This window comes from Benincasa hispida, chromosome 11 (genome assembly GCF_009727055.1).
Source record: "Benincasa hispida cultivar B227 chromosome 11, ASM972705v1, whole genome shotgun sequence".
Classification (NCBI taxonomy): Eukaryota; Viridiplantae; Streptophyta; class Magnoliopsida; order Cucurbitales; family Cucurbitaceae; genus Benincasa; species Benincasa hispida.
This window is the reverse complement of record NC_052359.1, coordinates 30,780,568-30,801,431: the sequence shown is the minus strand read 5'-3', so window position 1 is coordinate 30,801,431 and position 20,864 is coordinate 30,780,568. Positions and strand designations below refer to the sequence as shown.

Sequence of the window (20,864 nt, the reverse complement as noted above, 5' to 3'; positions counted from 1 at the left end):
CTAATAACCCTTGCATACGCCTTCTATAATTAATGATATGTTCCCACAAATTTATAAAATTGTACTAATATATTTCATAACGCATCACATCGCGTAAAGGATATTTATGTCTATCGTATCCCTAATGGAATGGTCATCTCTATCACGGAGAGAACAAGAATAAAAAATTGTGTTAAAAATTAATAAAAATAAAGTGTAATGTCAACTTCTAACCAAAAGAACTAAAGTGCTACTAAACTCAAACTTCAAACATTAAAATGTTGAGTTAAAAACTATTGACCAAAATGCTACTGACCCAAAACATAAATTTTCCTACTTTTTTTCTTTTATAGATATGGTACCTAATTTCTTTATATTCATTTTCTTCCTGTTGACTGATTTAACCCAGGATGTCAATTGTATATTTTATATCCATTGATTTGTTCTTAACTATAAATATTGTAATATATTGGTAGCATTATACACATAAACTCAATTAATAAACACTAAGTCAATAATTCGTTTCTTTTTTGTTTGAAACTTTGAATTGTATTTATCATATATTAATAATGATAGCATCACTTGGCGTAAGGTATATTTTGACTGACTTGAATGTTCCATTTTTCTAATAAATTATATACAACAAATACGACGGTGACATTCCACTTCCCTCATATATTATTGACACTACTGACTATTGATTGATTTATTTTCTAATAAAGAATAAAACTATTTTAATTATATGATTAGTTTGAAATTATTTTTTTAGGAAATTTATGCTTTTTATATACATAAAGCAGGCACAAATTAAAAAAAAAAAAAAAAAAGTTTAAAAACACTTTTGGACCCTAAACTTTCATGAAAGTAACTATTTAATCCTTGAACTTTAATTTGTATCGATTTAGCCTCTTTACTTTCAATTTCATAACAATTTAGTCTCTGAACTGTAGTATGTAATAATTTAGTCCTTGTACTTCTAAATTCATAATAATTTAGTCCCTAACTTTTATCAAAATTAGGTGTTAATTTTTATTATTTTATGATGTAGGCTTTGTATTTTATCAAAATATTGAGTCTTTAATTAGTTTATCGGTTTGTTTATGCAAGAAATCCTATTAAATCTTAACTCTAATTTCTAGAGCACCGAAGCGACGAGAACTTGATAGCAGCTTTTTCAAGTGTCAGTAGCGGGACTTTTTGATAAAGGATGGTGTACTTTTTCCAACATAAAGAAAATGGGATACTAAAGAACGTACAGCAACAGATACTCCGGTACCGTAGAAAGATGCCTATCGGTCAAAAGAGGAAGGATGCTATTCTGTTTACATTAGAAGGAGTCTACCATCTTTCTTATACACATCTAGATGGAAGGATGCTATTCTGTTTACATTAGAAGGAGTCTACCATCTTCGGTAAGACTAATTAGACCGAAGCTCTACAAAGGGTTCTTGAAAGATCAAGAAAATCTCACTTGAAGATGAAGCCCCTAGGTATAGTATCGTGAGCCTTCGAAGTAACATCAATCAGGGAAATTTCTTAGTTATTTGGTGAATCAACAAGCCTTTGCGAAAATCAAGGAGACCTTAACGAATGCCCCAGTGATGATGGCTCCAATAGCAGGTAAAGAACGTTAGCTACAGCAGTAGAGAAAGACCCCCGCTAATAGAAAAGCATATCTGTCGATGATAACGAGAGCAGTACCGATAGCACCAATAGCAACTACACTTGGAGTGCGTTAAGTAGGAACTAGATCACAAACGTGCTATTCCTTTGAGGCCTACATCTTTTTGGTTGTTCATGTATCACTCATTGTGGAAGGTCCCTCCGTGTATGCAACTACTAGCAGCTTTCGATGCCCCTATATCGTATCGGGTCTTCTATTTTTCTCAAGCTGTGAAAATAAGATAGAATACCGTGCTCAGAGGGAGCCGCTAGAGAATCCATCATCAATGCCTTTCCTTCTCTACTTTACAATAGATTTTAGGAACTACTTGACCTAGCTTGGTGAATCAGTCAATTTTCTCCCTTCACAGTCATGCTCGTACCTTCTAGCTCCTCCTAGTTCGACAGGTGAGTCTGCTCGTCCTGCCTTCCCTATTTGATTTCCTAGAAGGTTTTCAATCCTAAGAGCTTGGTTCAAGCCTCGCTCTCCGTTTCGAAAACTGGACATCCAAATGCCTTGCGCTCATGGCCGCTATCGATGGAGGCTCGATGTAATTGAGTAGAGCTCGACCGATAGGAAGAGCGGGAGGGAAAAGATGAGATTTTGACTCCCCTTCCGAAGCAATAAGATGTCAAAAAGAAGCTTATACCTATTTTTCAGTCTTGCTAGCCGGCAGGAAGACGGAATACGGAAAGGAGCTTCCCACACTACTCAAACTTCAGGCTCAAGCTAAGCATTCGCTACCTCGCGCAGCTTCCGCCTGCCCAGCAACTTTACTCTATAGCACGCCCCTTTCAACTTAGATCACAGGAATACCAGTTACAGTATCTATTATCCAAAGAGGAATCCTTCCAGTAGTCTCGGCCATTTGTCCCACTTCCCTCCCCATTTCATCAAGTGGTCGTGCTAGAGACAGATAATTTCTAGAGTAGGGGCTAAATTGTACAAATTTAAAAGTACAATGACTAAATTGTTAGTAAAGTTTAGGGACTAAATTGTTGCAATATTGAAAGTTCAGGGACTAAATTATTATAAACTAAAGTTCAAGGACTAAATTGTTACTTTTATGAAAAATTTAGTGACTAAAAGTGATTTTTAACCGATTCAAAAATGATAAAAGAAAGAAAAAAAAAAAAAAAAAAAAAGAAGATATTGCACAGCTTGAGCAATCATCCAGTTGACATATGAAGTAAAAATAACATACAATTTCAAAATATATTTAGTTGATTTCCTTAATATGTCTTTCAAACTACTGGTTCTTTAGTATGTGGAGGAGTTATTACCATATTCTATTGGCAAAATTCTCCACAGATACCCCCGCCAATCGGGGTGGTAATCTCCGATTTGATCGGGGATGGGGAGCATATCCCACCCCGTCCCTGCCCTGAATAATATATTATATATATTATATATATATATATATTAAAAAGCTATTGTTTTTATTTTTTTTAATTCTTTTAATTTTTTTTTCATAATATAATTAACTTTTAACTTTTTATTAAATTTTAAAATAAAGAAATGTTAAAATATTTTTTTATTATTAAATTAAATAAATAAAACAATAATAGTACTAACTTGTTACCTAAAAAATGTATCATTTAAATAGAAATACAAGAAATTATTGATTTTAAATAAAAAAAATTAAAAAGAAAAACTAATGGGTGGGAATTTTTCCCTGTGGGGACCCGATCCCTAAATGGAGATTCCCCGACCGTGACCCTGACTCCTCAAAACGGAGAATAGAGAGAGGACGGGATTAAAAATCCCCATGGTGACGGGGAGTACATCCCCGGCCCCGCCCGTTGCCAACCCTTATAGGGTTAGAAATTTTTTGGTTAGATATTTATAAATGGACAAATATGATTATTCATGTCAATAGCCTTAGGCTAGTTGTGGTCTCTTCTCCACCCAAAAAAAGGGGGTCTCAATGAAGGTTACAAACTATAAGGCCTAGACTACGATCCACACACCCTGGTGATGCAAATCAAGGTCAAAGTAAAATATTGCTCTTTTTCCTTAATAATTTTTAAGCTTTTACAACAAGCAAAGAATGATCAAGACAGTGAAACAGACAACTCAGCTTGTGCATCTACAAGCATTTACGCTACCCTTCATATTCACAATCCAACACTTCAAACGTTTGAAAATCACAAGAAATCATGGAAGTAACTCTTTTCTCCAGCAGACCAAAAAGAAAAAAAATAATATACAATAAAAGAACTAAAAGGAAAAAAGATCGAGAAGATCTTTGGTCTTACAAGATGCAGCATAAAAAAATGTGCAAATGAGTGCAATGCAGAATTGATCCTAAGGTTATTGTCACTTACTGATTGTTGGATTAACCGTCTCGAAAGCTTGTACGAGCAACTCGACTTTTCGCTTACGAGCAGGAGTCAGTTTGGCCACAGCCTGCTGAAGTGCGTAATCAAGCATCCATTCCTCTGCATTCTTTCTATCTTCTGTGTCTTGATGCCTCAGTTGAACTTTTTCTGATTCTGCATCTTGCACCAAAGGCAAAAAATTTGGTTTTCTTGGGTTGAATTTCTTTACTTTCTCTATTGCTTTGACAAATCTCTTCAAAAGAATCACTTTTTTCAGATTGCTCCAATTCTTTAGAACTTGCTGATTGTGTTTGCTTCCCAACTTTGGCTCTTTTTCATCCTCCTGGCTATTTAAATCGACAGACTTCGCCGATCCTTCTTCAATATTAGAATCAGTAGTATTACATAATTCTCCTTTCCCGTCTGTTATCTCAGAGGCATCTCGTTTCTCTTCTAGGAATAATGCTTGGTCTCTAATCAAGTTGGCGGAGCATGATCCATCGTTAGGTGTTTCTGGAAGAGGAATTTCGTCAATTGCTTCATTTACAAGCTTTACGGCTTCAATGCATTGGAGTTCCACATCTGGATCATTCACAAACCTGTTTTCCATTTCCATATTTTGTTTTCTTGAAGAAAGTTCCTTTTCATCTTTGCCAGACTCCTCACTGACCAGAGGCTTCGAAGAATCTTCAGCATCAATGCTTGAAGCCATGTGCTTGTATATCAAGAACCACATGCTTGCATTTTGCTTTCCCTCGAACCGTGTTTCATTTGCTTCACCAACGCCAGAAGCAGTATTGATTTGCTCTGGAGGAACATATCTTGCTTGTGCGGAACTGGGTTCTGAATGAGCTGTTCGACTTCTATCGAATATAGCCGCCCTTGTTTTTTCCAGTAGTTCATAGGCTGAGGTGGAACTTCCAAAATTATCGACTTCAATTGATTTCTCGTGTTCTTTGGAAGTGAGGCTTCTAGCTGCTGCTGATGTCTTATATTCTTCTGAAGAAAGGCTTTTGAATGTATCCGATACTTCACCAGTTACACTGACCGAACTAACATTTTTGGATAGTTTTTTATCAGGCTCCGAATTTTCATTATGAAGTAGTTCAGTGTTTAAACGTGAAATTACCTCTTTAGAAATCTTTAGAAGTTTTCCATTCACTGAAACTTCTTGATAGCTAGAATCTTTTGGCTTCTTGGAGGTCTCACTGTCTAAGATGGCATCTTTGACCTCTGGCAAGCATATATCGACCGACTCGGGATAGGATCCTTTTACAGTGACCTCTTTTTCTACTGCATGAACAGCTTGATCTTGTTCTGGTTTCTCAAGATGTTCTAAGTTCGCTTCATTTTTATTAGAGAGCATCATCGAATTCCAGTTTTCTATCTTGGTAACATTGTTTGCTTGGCCTGCAGACACTTTGACAATATTCTTCATGTTCAAAATATTCCCAAGAAAGGAATTATTAGCATTGTTTTGAAGTTCACTTTCTCTATCGGTTCCATCAGAAGCTACTTTGGTCTTGATGTGAGCCTCAACTCCAGGCACTGGAAGAACTGTTTCAAAAGCTTCTACAAGCAGAGAAACTCTCTTCTTCTGAGCTGGTTGTAATTTTGAGATAACCTGTTGTAATGCATAATCAAGCATCCATTCCTCACTGTTTTTCCTTTCTTCAGTCGTTTGACGTTGAAGATGAACCTTCTCTCCTTCTGAGTCAAGCTTGAGAGGTAGATAACGTGGCTTCTGTGGGTTAATCTTTTTCACCTTCTCCAAAGCCTTGACAAATCTCTTGAGAAGGATTAGCTTTTTCAAGTTACTCCATCTCTTAGGTACTGATTGGTTCCTATTCTCAATTGGCATTGTTTTCTTTTTCTCCATAGATATTGCATTCTCAACTTTAGCTCCCGTTTCTTCGACATCTTGTGCAAGGACCTCTCCTGAAGAATGAGTACTGGAAGAAGACAGTAAAAGGTTTGATCCTCTAACTTCAGCTGGAACCGTTTCCGACAGCTTCTCTTCTGAATTCTCGTCACGAGGAAGAGATGATTGTTCTTGAATCTCTGGGAGAAGGATTCTATCAAAAGCTTCTTGCACTAGCTTAACAGCTTCGTTCTTGAAGAGCTCGAGTTTTCTGTAGGCTGCTGCATCAGGAGATGCATCTGATCGTTCCTGATTGACATTGGAGACAAGCTTAAAGGAGCTGGAGTTGGTATCAACAAGCAATTTGTTGTCAACTTCCTTTGATGTTTCCTTCACCTGAAGAATAGGTAGTTCATTACCAAGATTATCGGATTCGCTGTCCACTACATTCTTATATACCAACTGCCACATTCTGATGTACTTTGGATTTATCTCCTGCACTTCTGCTGTAATATTTAAGCTGATGCTAGAGCTGGAGCTCGTACGCGATAGACAATCGATTTCCACTGCCAAATCTTCCTTTAGATTTTCATCAGCTTCCCTCTGATGTTCCATTTGCTCATAACCAAAAGCAGAAGAGCCCAAACGGTCCTTCAAGTTGCATTCACCCGTATCTAATTTACATTTGTCTTTCGTATTGGATAATTTTCCTGTATTGATTTCCCTAAGAACACTAAGATCAGATTCTTCCTCTGCAACGGATACTGACATGCCTGTATTCATCATCTCATTAGCTATTGATCCTTCTCTGTTGACCATTTTGCTTGCTCGAATATCTTTCTTCCTATTTCCAGATTGTTTGGCTCGAAAAGGCGGTTCACTCTCACTCTTGTTCTTGTTAGCTCTCAAAGCACGTTTCCTTATGGACTTGAAACGCTTCAATGGAAGGGCATTTCCATGAGAATGACCATGGAGGGAACAATAACTATAAGGACAAATCTTCTTTACTGCAAGTTTTTCAGATTCTTTCTCTTCTCCTGGCTGGAGCTCAATGTTATCAGGAAACTTAGAACCCTTGAAGGCCGAAGAACAAGTAGCCTTTTCAACACAAGATTCTGGATGTAACTCAGATATTTCCATATTGGAACATTTTTTAGATTTGGAAGCAGCCAATTTCGCTAACTTCCTCACAGGTTTTAGTGATGGCTTTCTAGTTAACATTATCCCCGAGATCATCGAATTTGATTTTGAATAAACTGAAGAAACATCCCTAATTTTTTGCCCATTATTCTGATTCTCCAATTTAGATTTGCCGGAACTTACTGGAAATTGCAATTCTCGCTCATCGGAAGCTTTTCTGATCAATGTTCTTTTGAATCTAGAACTCGACATTCTCGCCAAAGTTCTCGAAGGCTTTGAAGCAGAGCGATTTGCCAGTGATTTCTGTTCCAACCAGTAGATTTAAAAATCTTACTACAATATCCACTACTACTACCAATTGCAATTACTTGAGAAACAATAATTCGAAATCTGAGACAGACCTGATCGTAGTTCCTTCTCGCTTCTGAGCTAGTAGTGGTCTTCATGAAATTTGGGGACGAATCTAAAATGGAACTAGGAGTAGACTCATCAGAGCTTGATGATGATGATGATGATGAAGAAGAAGAAGACGACGACGACGAAATAACACCCAAACTAAACTCAGATTTCTCTTTTCTTGCTGCTGATTTCACCAAGCTTGAGATTCCATCTTCATTTCTACAATCTTCATCTGATTGGGAGTGATGATGAGAATCGACGCCGATCATTCTCTTTGAATCTGAAAAACAGAATCAGAAGAAAACGAGGAGCAGGTGAGGAATTTTGATCTTCAAAAGGAAAGTATTGAAAATTAAGCAGAAAATGAAGTGGGTTTTGATCTGATTAAGTGAAAATGAATTGGAAATTGGGAGTTTGTGGATGAGAAAATATGGGGAAGCAATAAATTTGCAGTCAGATTTGAATGTGAATAAAGAAAAGAAAATGGTTTCTTGACTTGTACAAATGTATAAGCCTATGCCTTCTCTTTCAGTATTCTTTGATTGGGTTGACCAGATTCTCACAATGTTGACCAAAAAAATCTTTATCTAAAAACAAGAAAAAAAAGAAAAAACACGGAATAGCATATTGCAAAAAAAAAATACGTACGGTGATAGTTGGAATTATACTTTTAAACTTGCAAATGTTAAAAATAGACTCTCCAACTTGAAATTGGACTCACGAACATTATTGATAAAAATTGAACTTTCAAACTATTTGAAGGAGTGATCATGGGGCAAGGGGTCGATTTTGGACAAAAATTGTCGTGGACCCTCGACGACTCGATTTTCATTGGTTGGTTCTGACAGTTTACAGGGACATTCAAGGCACTGGCTGACTGATCACGAGAGCGATATTATTGATTTTGTATGTTTGATAAAATGAGAGGAGAAAAAAAGAAAAGAGAAGAAGGGAAAATGAAAAAAAAATGAAGATAGAGAAATTTTGACAAACTGAGAAAGGAAAAAAACATGTAAAGAAAAATAAGAGAGAAAGAAGAAAACAAAATCATGGATATTGAGAAGAAAAAAAGTAAGCAAAAATGGAGAAGAAAAATGATGCAATGGAAAAAGAGAATAAAATTTACGTGGGAAAGAAGAGAGAGAGAGGGGAAAGAAGAGAAATAATGGAAAATTGAGTGGGTTTTTTTCTTCGGAGTTGGGAGAGGATAGAAGAGATAGAATGTAGTTGTTTTATAAAATCAAAGAATATGTTTAGGAAGTTGAAATGTAATCAGGATTATTGGAAATCAAAGAAGTGTTGAAAAACTTGAGTGATTGAAGACGGAATAAAAATGAAATCATGAAACATGAAAATGATGAGAAAGAGAGTTAGATTGAAAACTAATCGGACTCAAAACGCTCAATTTAAACATAGATCTTTTTATTACATTACATTACAATCATGATCCAAAGTGTTTTTTTTTTTTTTTTTTTTTTTTTTTCTGGGAGGAAACCGCCATTGCCTATGAATTTTAGCATTAATGAGGTGCCAACTTGAGATCGCTAATTTCCCACCATTCCATCTCATCTATGTACGTTTTACTTCTAAAAATTATTGGGTATATAGTATGATATAATATATATTTTTAATAATGTTATTAGTTTCGGTCGAGTTCATTTGGTTAAGATTTGGCTTGTTTCTTGACCGCCCAACCAACTGGGTTTTTTTACTCAACAAAATTGATCGTCAATCGAATTTGACAATAAACCGCCCACCCACCCTCAGTTCGACCGGTTTTCCGATATTACTTTGCTTGCCCATTTTCATCTACAATATTAGGGTGTTCAAAAAACTTGATCAACCTAACCCATCCTGTACAATTTGTTAGATTCAAATAAATGAAACTTTATGGATTGGGTTGGGTCGGGTCGGATCATAGGTTCACCAAAAATAACTCGAGTCAATCCGAACTAAACCAAATTTATTATTAATATTAAAAGTATATTGTTTTACTTCCAATAAAATTATTTATACATATTTATTTTATTTTACTTATTTAGAAATATTTGTAGATGATTTATTATCCATCAATTATTTAAAATAATTTTTTAACACTATGAAAACAAGTTTTTCATAATAAAATTAAAACTTATTTGTTAATCTTATTTCAATATGTAAAAATAATTTAACAAATTCTTTTACATATTAACATATGTTACTTCTTTTTAAAACAAAAATTTAAATAATGCCTCGAGCTAACGAACCAACCCAACCCAACCCAAATATTTCATTGTTGGGTTCATTATTTAATAAGCTGAGTTGTTTGGGTTGAAAAAATTTACAACTCGAATAATTAGGTTGGGTCTAAGAAGTGTTTTAGCCCAACTGAACCCAACCCAACTGAATCCACGAACACCCCTACTAGCAATACACATGTTTGGCGTCAATTTTAATCACTTAATGCATAAGAAAAATGTATATAAGTTTAAGGGTTCAATCTTTTAATTAAATATTTGGATCTTCATATTTTAAAGTTTGTTCAATTTTAGTTCCTATACTTTCAATTGTCAAATTTTAATTTTGATCTTAATTAGTCTCTCAAAGTTAATTTTATCAAAATTGATTAAAGTAACAATATTTTCTCCACATGAATGATCAAAATTAGATCATTTGTAGCACTTTACAACACTTGTAACATCTACAAAGCATGTCGTATCCATAGTGTTACAGGATAAGGTAGCCACCCTTATCCATCTACTACTGACCGTCTAGGTTATTTGTTTAAACAAGATCCACTTGTATGTCTCTACATACTTGTTTAAATTACATAAAATAACTTAGAATCTTAGTTTAGTGGATTAAGTGTATGCTTATAAAATAATAGTTATTTTATTAATAACAATTTATTTATAAAATGTTTAATACAAGAGATTTAGGACACCAATCTCAACAATCTCCCACTTGTCCTAAAGCTTAGGCAGCCTAATGTACAATACAAATAATGTACAAAATACAATAAATTAGGGCATATACTATACCCTAGTAAGATTTTGAAGGAAATCTAAATAGAGATCCTTTGAGCAACGGAAGTGGATCGTTCCAAATCCCATTCAGAATGAACACAAAAAATTACAGTCAAAACAGAAACAAATAGATTATGCATAATTAGAAATTACAGCATGCTACAAAAAGATACAAGGGATAGAGTATGCGTACCTTTGAAGAACTTTTCTTTAAGTATCCCTCGATCGTTTTTCAATGCGTCCAACGAGGCACTTGAACACAACTGATGGCTGGAAAAGGAGAAAGGAAAATAAATATGCATCTTATGTATGTGTTGATCTCCATGCGTCGATGGTCATGCGTTGGACTAGGAAATATACAATATGCGTTTAAGAATGTATGCGATGACCATGCATTCCTATCACAAGTTTTCTCGCTTTCTCGCCAAGTATAACGAGAACACAAGTTTCTCGGGGTGATCCGAGGTCGAACACAGGGACTTGTAACTCAATAATGTTCGTGAAGTAATGCGTTTGAGGCGAAGAATAAAAGTAAAAAGACAAAAATTAATGGAATTATGCGCTACTTCTACTCCTAACTAAACAGATTGAGCAATGGAAGTTTAACTATGAGAATTGGAAGAGATGCAACAACTGTTAACGCATAATAATGTTCATTATGTTAGGTCACCCAAGTAATCCCAACTTGCCACACTAACGCATCGCACACCTCTTGGTGGCTAGTCGCATGTCTATATCTCTATAGTGCATGGTTGCGTCGAGCATAAGATCGTGCCTATCTTTAGGAACAATGCATACTTTGCTTTAGTGTGTTCCATTACTCACCCTCTCAGGCGGTTAGTTGCAGCTAATCAGCTCATAGACAAGCATTGCGATGGCTTATAGACGAGCGTTGCTACCGCCTCACACCAAGCGAAGAAGAAACTCACTATACTCCCGCAACACACACCTCTCGATGGGTTGCTACATGCGTCCTATCTCTAGGCTGCACGATTGAGTATACGACTACCTTTGATAACTAAACGATGATAAAGGAGAAGAAGATGAAAAAGATGGAGCTGAATGAACTAAGAGATGTATTGATTACAAAATGTATTAATGTCTTAAGCCAAAATATAATACAATATAGAGATAAGAGGAGAGGTGGAAGACTAGATGAAAATAATCTCTTGCTTTTCATCTGAAATGCGTCAAGGCTGCTGGTGGTGCCATGGATGGATGATGGAGAAGTCTCTCTCGAGCTCTATCTCCAACGTAACTCCGGTTGTAACTCGGAAGGGGTTGTGGAGGTAAAGAATCCTTAAAGAGTGTCTGTTCATGCTCTCATCTGTGATCACAAAGATTTGCCTTAAGGCAGAAGCTCGGATACCTTTCAATGATAGATAGTAATAGAACGTTATCAAATCAATAAAACAACAAGTACAAAAAAATGATTATCAAATCAATAAGTACAAACATTATCAGCAACAAGACAATCAACAAAAACATGTTAATTTTATAAATTTCAAACGTAATTGTTTGTCAACAAGTACAAAGAAACTTTACAAAGCAAAATTTCTACAATTTACCAAACATGATTCTACAATCATGATTGAGATTCATATTCAGATTCGGATTCGGATTTGGATTGCAGTTGATAAATCTTCAAGTCAAAGCTTAGAGCACTATCCATCATTAATTTCTCCATTGTTGTCCTCTTCTATTGAAAGACTTTTCTCTTCTCATGTTTCTTTTTTGAAGAAACTTTTTTCTTATTCTTATTGTCTAATGTCTTTTTAGTTGGTTTTCTCTATCTCTTCTTTTGTCTTTCTCCATTGATATATTTCTTTCTTCCTTTTGTTTTTTTTCCTTTTCTTTTTGTTCCCTTTCCTTTTTCTCCAAATCCATGAAATATTTGAAGGTTGTTGATCCAGTTTCATCTTTTATAGGAATAAATTGGACAATAGAAGCCTACACATAAACACATTTAAATTATCGGTGACAAAATTGATAGGATAGACATAGTGATAGTGTTGTATTATTGTCTATCAGTAATAAAGAGTAATAGTAGTTTATCAGAGCAATAAAACTATAAATAAAGTATAAATGGTAGACTGTCTATCATTATTGCCATCTATCAATGATAGGCAACTATATATCAGGATCTATTTATAAGTAAAACATTAGACAATAAAACTATAAATAAAAAAACAGAGCAATAAGTTACCATCACTTTCTAAGATGGACAATGATAGATCACTATCATTGTCTATCACTGATAGACAATGATATAGAGCCTTGAACACCATATGACCTTCCATTGTCTATCATTGTCTATAGTGGTTTGATATAACAAAAAATCTAATTAAGTAACATTTTGAAACTAGCAAAATTGATCTATCAAAGCAACAAAACTATGAATAATGTATAAATGGTAGTGATCTATCACTGTCTATCAATGATAGACACTGATAAACCACTATCACTCTCTACCACTATTACCATTTATCAATGATAGACATATATAGGAAGTACTAGAAGCATAACATTATACAACAAAATTATAAACAAAAACATATCGACAAGCAATGAACATATAAATAATGATAGTTGTCTATCAATGTCTATCACTGATATACACCGATAGACTACTAACACTCTTTCAACCTACTATCATGTTTTCTTTATCACTCTTTATCACTCTTTTAACCTTTTATTAGCAACTATATAATCATCTATCACCAACAAATCTATAAACACACCTATCAACAACAAAATTGTAAAGAGAGTAATATTTTAAAAACAAATAACTAGAAGTTTAGTTCTTCATAGTTCTATCAGCAACAAAACATGCTTAAATTAAACAGTTTCTTAGCATGGTTAACACTATTACTCTTTATCAATCAACTCTCAAAACTAAATGGAAAACTCATTTGTCAGGAAAAAAACTAAAAGTTTAGTTCTAGTTCTATCTAATGATAGAGAGTGATAGAATACTTGAAAGGAATCACAAATCCCAACAATACTATTGTAGTCTATCACTGATAGACAATGACAGTGGTCTATCACTATCTACCAGTAATAGAGAGTGCCCATCCCCCCCCATTTGATGATTTTCCTTCGATGATAGTTCTTTTTTTCTTGCTTGCCATTTATTCACAAAATCTAGGTTAATCATCAACTGAATGAATAAGGAATAAATAGCCACTGATAGATTAAGCCATTGGTTATAATTTATCTAAAAAATAAAAAGGAAGAAAAGCACCATAAAGAGTTGATGTTGTTCACAGATGAAGTCGCTTATAAACTATAATCTATGAACTGATAGTTGTGTATCAGAGAGGAATAACCAAATAGAATTGAGTGGGTTGGTGAAGAAGAAGGAGAAGGAGAAGGAGAAGGAGAAGGATAGGGAGATTTGAACCATATATCTCATAGTTAATAACAATTTTTCATATACTAATTGAGTTATGCTCATTTTGACTAATGGTGTAGTTTTAAATTTACGAAGTTAATTTATTTGAAAATTAGTTTTTGTATTCTAAAATCTCACTTCCTTAAACATTAATATTATTTTTATCATTTTGACATACCACTCCAAAACCTTTCTCCTCTAAAGAAAAAAAAAAAAAAAAAAAAAAAAAACTAATTTATCATTCTGTTTCCAAAATTTCATCTTTACTCTCTCCTCTAAACCGGTCTCTCACATTTCTCTTCTTAAATGTAAAATATTCCTTTCATGCCTTTTAATAATTTCTCTAACATATATATATATAACTTTAATTTTCCTTTTTCTAACACACTCCTCTAAATGTTCTTTCACTATAGTTTTTTTTTCTCCCTTCAGCTTTATCTTTATATTTTTGTTTCTAACATAACCTTTAATTTTATTCTTTATTTTTACTTTATTTCCAAATATTTCTCTAACTAAAATCTCTAACTTTCTCTCTAACTTTTGATCTCTCTAACATTTCTTTTTCTTTCTCTAATTAATATTCTCTCAAATAATATATCCCAAAAGCAGAAATGCTATGAAAACAAATTTGTACTAATTTTGTTTCAAAATACAACTAAAACGTAAAGGGAAATTCTTTAAAATGAAAAACTTGTTGATTTTTTTTTAAAATATAGCAAAATGTCAGAGTTTAATAGTGATAAATAGTGAAAGATGATAGTAGTATATCAGTGTCTATCACGGATTGATAGTGACATTTTATTATATTTGTAAATACACAATCATGTCCTTTGATAGCAATATCAGTCATATTCATTGCATTACTATTTGACCTTAAATAGTAACATTACAATAACGATAAATGTAATAGATTTTTACTTAATAGTAACGATATCAGTTAGTAAATCCCATATAATTTTGGAACACAATCGGATTAATCACCCATTGCGCCTCAATTGTGATTGCGTTCTTCAATTACAGACATGGAAGTGGATTCCACATTTCATCACTATTGTGGAGCACACGTAAACAACAACAAACATAATCTTATAATCTTATGAGACTCATTTTTTAAAAGGTAATACTTGGATGCATCTTCAATGTATTACTCTCTTATCACTCACACCAAAAAAGAATTAAAATATTTCAAAAAAAAATAAAAAAATTTACCACGTGACAAATTACGATTGGATAACTTAATAGAAAACACAAAAGTAAGTGTTGTCCAATAGATATTTCTCTTTTTAGAATTAACCATTGAGATTTTTGTATGTTTTGTAGTTGTGGGCAGCTCGTGTATAGTTTCTTCATTCTATACATTTCCTTTCATTTTGAAGGATAACAGATAATGACATCCCATTTCTCTATGGTTAAATGTCAATTTTATTCAACGTTATCGATTTAAGTCTATTTAATCAATTCATTTATTCATCTTAAATCACTGTTTGACCTAAAAACTTAAATGGATGAGTATAGGTAAATTTAATTATATATCATCGAACAATTCATAAGATTGTTAATACGTTAGACCTTTTACACGGTTATATAATATAATGATTTACTATTTAAAACGTTGGTGTTAGTAGGTATGTTTTAGTTGATTTTTTCTTAAAAAATTAAATTAGTCCCCTATTCAAATAAAATAAAATTTATTCTGTGATTCATTAGTTAAAAGGTAAAGAGAAAAATGTGTGTATTTCTAAAAATAATTAAGCGGCAATGAATAGTGTTGGGAATGAAAAACAAGTATTATGTTTTTTTAAGTTTCCCCAAAAACTTGGTTGTATTTATTTATTTTTTTTAAGAGGTATTGTAATTAAAGCGAGGGGTGGAGGAATCGAACCTCAAACCACGAAATTGATGGTATAAAGATTATGTCAGTTGAGCTACATCCTTGTTGACATATTTATTTTATTCATATAGGGTTGGTTGAATTTATTAATTTTAATAGGATAAACAGATAGATATTAAACATTAGAAAAATGTGAGTTCAAACCCATTTTAAAGGGTAATGATATTGGGTAATACTTTTTAGGATAATAATTAAGTATATAACAATATTTTTAAAGAATTATAAATAGTAAAATTTATCAATGATAGACTCTATCGCTGATAAGAATATGGTCTATTATCATTGATAGACCTCTACTATCAATATGGTCTATCATTGATTAATTTCGAAAACAAAATCTAAATTTTATTATACCTTTAAATATTTTAGACCTGATTGATCCTATTTTAAACGTATCACAATTATTTTAAACGGTGCTATTGAGTAAAAACTTAAATGAAAAGCTCTCAATATAATGAAAGTAAAATTACAAACTCTAAATAAAGACTAGCATAAAATCGAATAATTTTCGCAATATATTTTTCATAAACCAAACTTTGTATATCTATCTAGCCTTTTAAATATATTTGCTCCTAACACATGCAATGATGTACTTAAAATTTGTAGTTTTACTTTTAGAAGAATTAGGAAAAGAAAAATTAAAAGATTCTAATGAATTAAATGAACATTTTACGATTGTTTCACTCGAATAGTCGTAACTATTTGAATAGAAAGATAAAATTAGAATAAGGGATAAAAATTTTAAGATAAAAGATGTGATTGTCCGTTCAAATATATCTTCATTGTTAGAACATAATATTTCATATTTATAGTATGTATTACGCTCATATACAAAAAGATATATTACTTTGACTAGAATAGTTGTAATGAGACAAATGATGTGATTTTTTATTGTTCAGATATATACCTCCACTATTAAATCGTGATATTTCATATTTATGGTATAGATCACACCCTATATAAAAGATATATACTATATCATGGATAACCATTTAGACTCGAATAGTTGTAATGAATGACAATATAAAAATTATAAGAAAAATGTAGAATAAAATAGAAATATAAAGATTATTCCCTCATTACTCCTTTTATTTATAGCTCTATCAATAAACACATGAACTTGTGCTTTTTTTAAAAAAGGAAAAAAACAGTTCTAATGGAAAGAAAACACAATTGTTCTAATAACAATATATTAGTGATTTTATTCTAGATATTTTGGCCTTATTATTCGAAGGAATATTTCTAGATAATTTGTTACAATTTTTAATCAAATATTTTTTTTTATTCATTCATTTTATTTTTTTAATGAAAAACAAAGTGTCTTTGCTGTCAATTAAAAGCATTCTAAATTTAATCTACTGAAAGGAATGGTTATCTACCAAAGTTTTTTTTATTTAATAATTTAAGTCCCATTTGATAACTATTTCGTTTCTAGTTTTTAGAAATTAAGTCTATTTTTTTTTTTATTTCTTATAATAATTTGTATTTTTCTTAAATATAATTGTTGAATTATTAGTCAAATTCTAAAATAAAAAATATGTTTTTAAAAGCTACTTTAAAAAAATGGTGTGATTTTTTAAATTATTGGTAAAAAGTAGGTAATAAAAGAATAAATTTGTGGAAGAAGTATCTGTAGGCTCAATTTAAAAAAGAAAAAAAGAAATAGTTACCAAACAACACTTTAATGTTTTGAATATTTTAAAAATTTAGACAATGATTTGATATGATTGGATGATCAAATACTCCCATTCGGAAAATTTCATAAAATAACCCAAAAAGAAAAAAAATTTCTATGGATAATTTCTTTATAAAAGTTTTGTTCTCATTGACTTTTTTCACATGTGAAATGTCATTTCTACACGCTGCTTTAAATGTTTCTCTCTTACTCTTTTTATCCTTTGATATTCCCTTCCAACCATTGATAGTCTACAATTTAATGCAACCATTTATTCAGTTCCAACACCTTTTATTCATAATCCAACCCCACCTGCTCCAATTCCACCACCGGTGATGCCCTCAAATCCAATACAGCAAAGTGTTCATACCCAATCATTCGTAGATGTACTTAGAGCATCTGATGGCCCATCTTATGATGAACTTATCTAAGTACCTCACGATTTTTTGAATGGAGAGAATATAAAGGTGGGTCAGATTTTCTTTTCCAAGTATGATTTATCTGTTAAATTGTTAATGCTTGCGATAAGAAAAAAAATTTGATTACCGTGTAAAGAAGTTAACGAAGAACTTGTTAATCGTGCAGTGTTTAGTGGAGGAATGTAAGTGGCGTGTCCGTGCAAAAAAAATTGGCGGGAAATGATTCCTTTAAGGTGACAAAGTACCCAAGCATACATACATGTGCACTTGAAATAAGGAGTGGTAATCATCGACAGGCTAAGAGTTCGGTTTTTGGATAGTTTTGTTATACGATCGATTATATAAATCTATTAGACCTAGTATATGAATCTATATGATCTAGTACTAAAAACTATACATTCGATTATATAAAGCTATGCAATCAATTATATAGAGCTAGACGATCGATTATACAAAGCTATGCGATCTATGTCCATGTACTAAACGAACCCTAAACCCTAATCAAACCCATGTACTGAACGATTTCAAACAACGATAGACGAGAGTATCATATCTTTCAGATTACTAGAATAGTGGAGAAGAAGTTCAACGGAAGCAAAAATGAGTAGATACGACCGACGAGCAGCGAACGACGTTGAAGACGAAGGGAGATGTTGAGAGAAAACTAAGAGGAGTACTCGAATGCGAATAAGTATGCGAATTGGTGACTTGTAAAAGAGATGGAATAGATGCTTGTTTGATTTTAAAAAGTAAGGGTATATTTGGTATTTCACATGTGAAAAAGATCAGCTATATAAAAGTTTTTAGAAAGAGCTCATCGATAGAAAAATGTTTGCTTTTTGGGTTATTTTATGAAAATTTCCTTCCCATCCCCCTTCCGAATCTTTGGTGTGTACAAAATCCACTCATTCAATTTCTATATAATTAAAATTATAATTTTATACGATGATAATAAAAGAATAACTTATTCTAAAATCATAATATAATAATACACGAGAATAAGGTAATTATTTTAAAGGGTAAAATTGTTGAATTTTTTTTTTAAAATTTAATAAAATGTCACTGTCAATCAGTGATAAATCACGATAGACTTCTTTTACTAAGCAATAGATTTCTATTACTAATAGAAATCTATCATGATTTATCACCAATAGACAGTATTTTTTTATATTTATAAATAAGTTTATCTTTCTTTATTTGGAAATCGTCCGTGAAATAAATCAAATTTTACCATTAGCGTAGTAAGTCGTATCCATCTTTACTTTCATTTTTTAATTTTGTCGAAGTGAATTCTAGATTGAAATAAATGTTGCCATTTTTTATGCTAGTTTTAATTTATTTTTTTTTAGTAGAAAAGGAGGCACTTTGCCGAATTCAATGAAAATTTTGACACAATTTCCCAATAATTAATTTAGGGAATGTTTTTAAGTGTACAAATAATTTAGCGAAATCTCATTGCATATTAATTATGTTGTCGGCTGTCGCAACTTATTTATGTAAATGTCTCATAAATTTATTTTAAAGTTCATGAAAAAGTACCAAAATCTCTTCAAATTTATCGAAGTTTAGATCCTACATCATTATACAACAGAAGAAAATTAATAAATAAAATTTTGAAGAATTAAATTTAAGATTTATTGAAAATATATATACTAAATTTGATTAATTAAATTATTCGAAAAAAAATTGTCCAATTAAAAATACAATTTCTTAAATTGAATAAAATCCAAAGTATGAGTTCTAAAATAAATTTTAATCTAAAACTATTGATTGTATTTATATCTTAAATATGTTTGAAATTGACTTTTTAAATATTTAAATAAGTGTTTATAAATAAAAAAAAAGTATTTATAAATATTTCAAAGTCAATTCAAACTGATTAGACTTTAATGTAGCAATTTTATACACAGATTTTAAGTTCAACAATATGTATTGTGCAATAAATGTTGGTATAACTATATAATTACTTTTCTCATTCTCATTAATAATAACTTTATTCTCTCTCATATTTATTATAATATGGAAGATTATTGTTTGAATATATAGTCTCTTAATCAAAATAATATACGTTATGTCAATTGAGCTATGTTGATGATGACAAAATGAATGAAATATTCTTAGTTATAGAGTTGCAATAATAAGATTTAGGGTGTGTTTGAAATACATTTTCATTTAAGATTTATTGATAATATAAAGACTAAAATTGAACAATGAAAGTATAAGGACTAAAATTAAACACTTTAAGTATGGAGACCAAAATAGTATTTTAACAATTTTTAATTATTTTAATTTTCTTATTACAAAAAAAAAAAAAATATATGTGTCAATTAACCTAAGTATGCTCGCTTAGGCATGTTCCATTGCATTTTGTTTTTGAAAGGATGTCACATATTGAAGAAAAATTGCAAGAATGTCCAATAAATAGGTAAATAATATTCTAACTAATTAAGGACCTTTGGATTGATTTTACAAAAAAGCGTTTTTGAAAATACTCATTTTTATTAAACATTTTTTATCAAAACTGTTTAAAATACACCCTAAAAGCTATTTTGAGTTATTTCCAAACATTTTTTTTAAATGACTTATTTTTTAAAATTAAATACTTAAAAATGTATTCCAAATACACTCTAAGTTATCGAATCGGAATCATCGGACAATATCTGTCAAATCATCCCCTCTCCAATTTCTTTCTTTTCTTTTATTTTCCCCTTTAATTAGCAATTTTATTTAATTACTTCTAATTAAAAGAGTATTTTGGTTAATTATGTAATTTTAAATGTTGAAGTTTACTTTATATATTTCTCATATTTTTAAATCTAAAATTAGTCCTCATGAATGGTTTGGAGTTGATTTAATTCCACAAAAAGGCATTAGATTTAGATATTTGAATAAAAATTCAAATTTATTGAAGGAGGATTAATAGATTAAAAAAAATTTCTGTAAAGACTAAAGGGTAAACTAATTCAAGTTTTTTTTCTAAAAAGAATTACTAATTTTAAGAATAATCCAAATTATATGAATTTGGATTTATATATTTTAAAATATCACAATTATTGAATTTTAGTACGGTGGAAAATTTAAAAACTAAAATTCAACGGCAAGAAAACGATATTCTAT

General features: G+C 31.5%; 1 protein-coding gene across 1 annotated transcript; it reads right to left on the bottom strand.

Moving 5' to 3' along the window:
* Nucleotides 1-3,632: 3,632 nt before the first annotated feature.
* On the bottom strand, nucleotides 3,633-7,863 carry LOC120090310 (calmodulin binding protein PICBP-like). The gene is made up of 2 exons (XM_039047885.1): nucleotides 7,366-7,863; nucleotides 3,633-7,267 (listed from the first exon to the last, which is right to left on the bottom strand). Exons 1-2 carry the CDS (start codon nucleotides 7,630-7,632, stop codon nucleotides 3,962-3,964), a joined length of 3,573 nt encoding a protein of 1,190 aa, XP_038903813.1. The 5' UTR covers nucleotides 7,633-7,863; the 3' UTR covers nucleotides 3,633-3,961.
* Between the last annotated feature and the right edge of the window lie 13,001 nt (nucleotides 7,864-20,864).

Coding starts and splice junctions, on each gene's coding strand:
- LOC120090310 (XM_039047885.1), bottom strand. CDS start 7,632: ATGATCGGCGTCGATTCTCATCATCACTCCCAATCAGATGAAGATTGT. Junction 7,268..7,365: donor CGAGAAGGAACTACGATCAG/GTCTGTCTCAGA, acceptor TGGTTGGAACAG/AAATCACTGGCAAATCGCTC.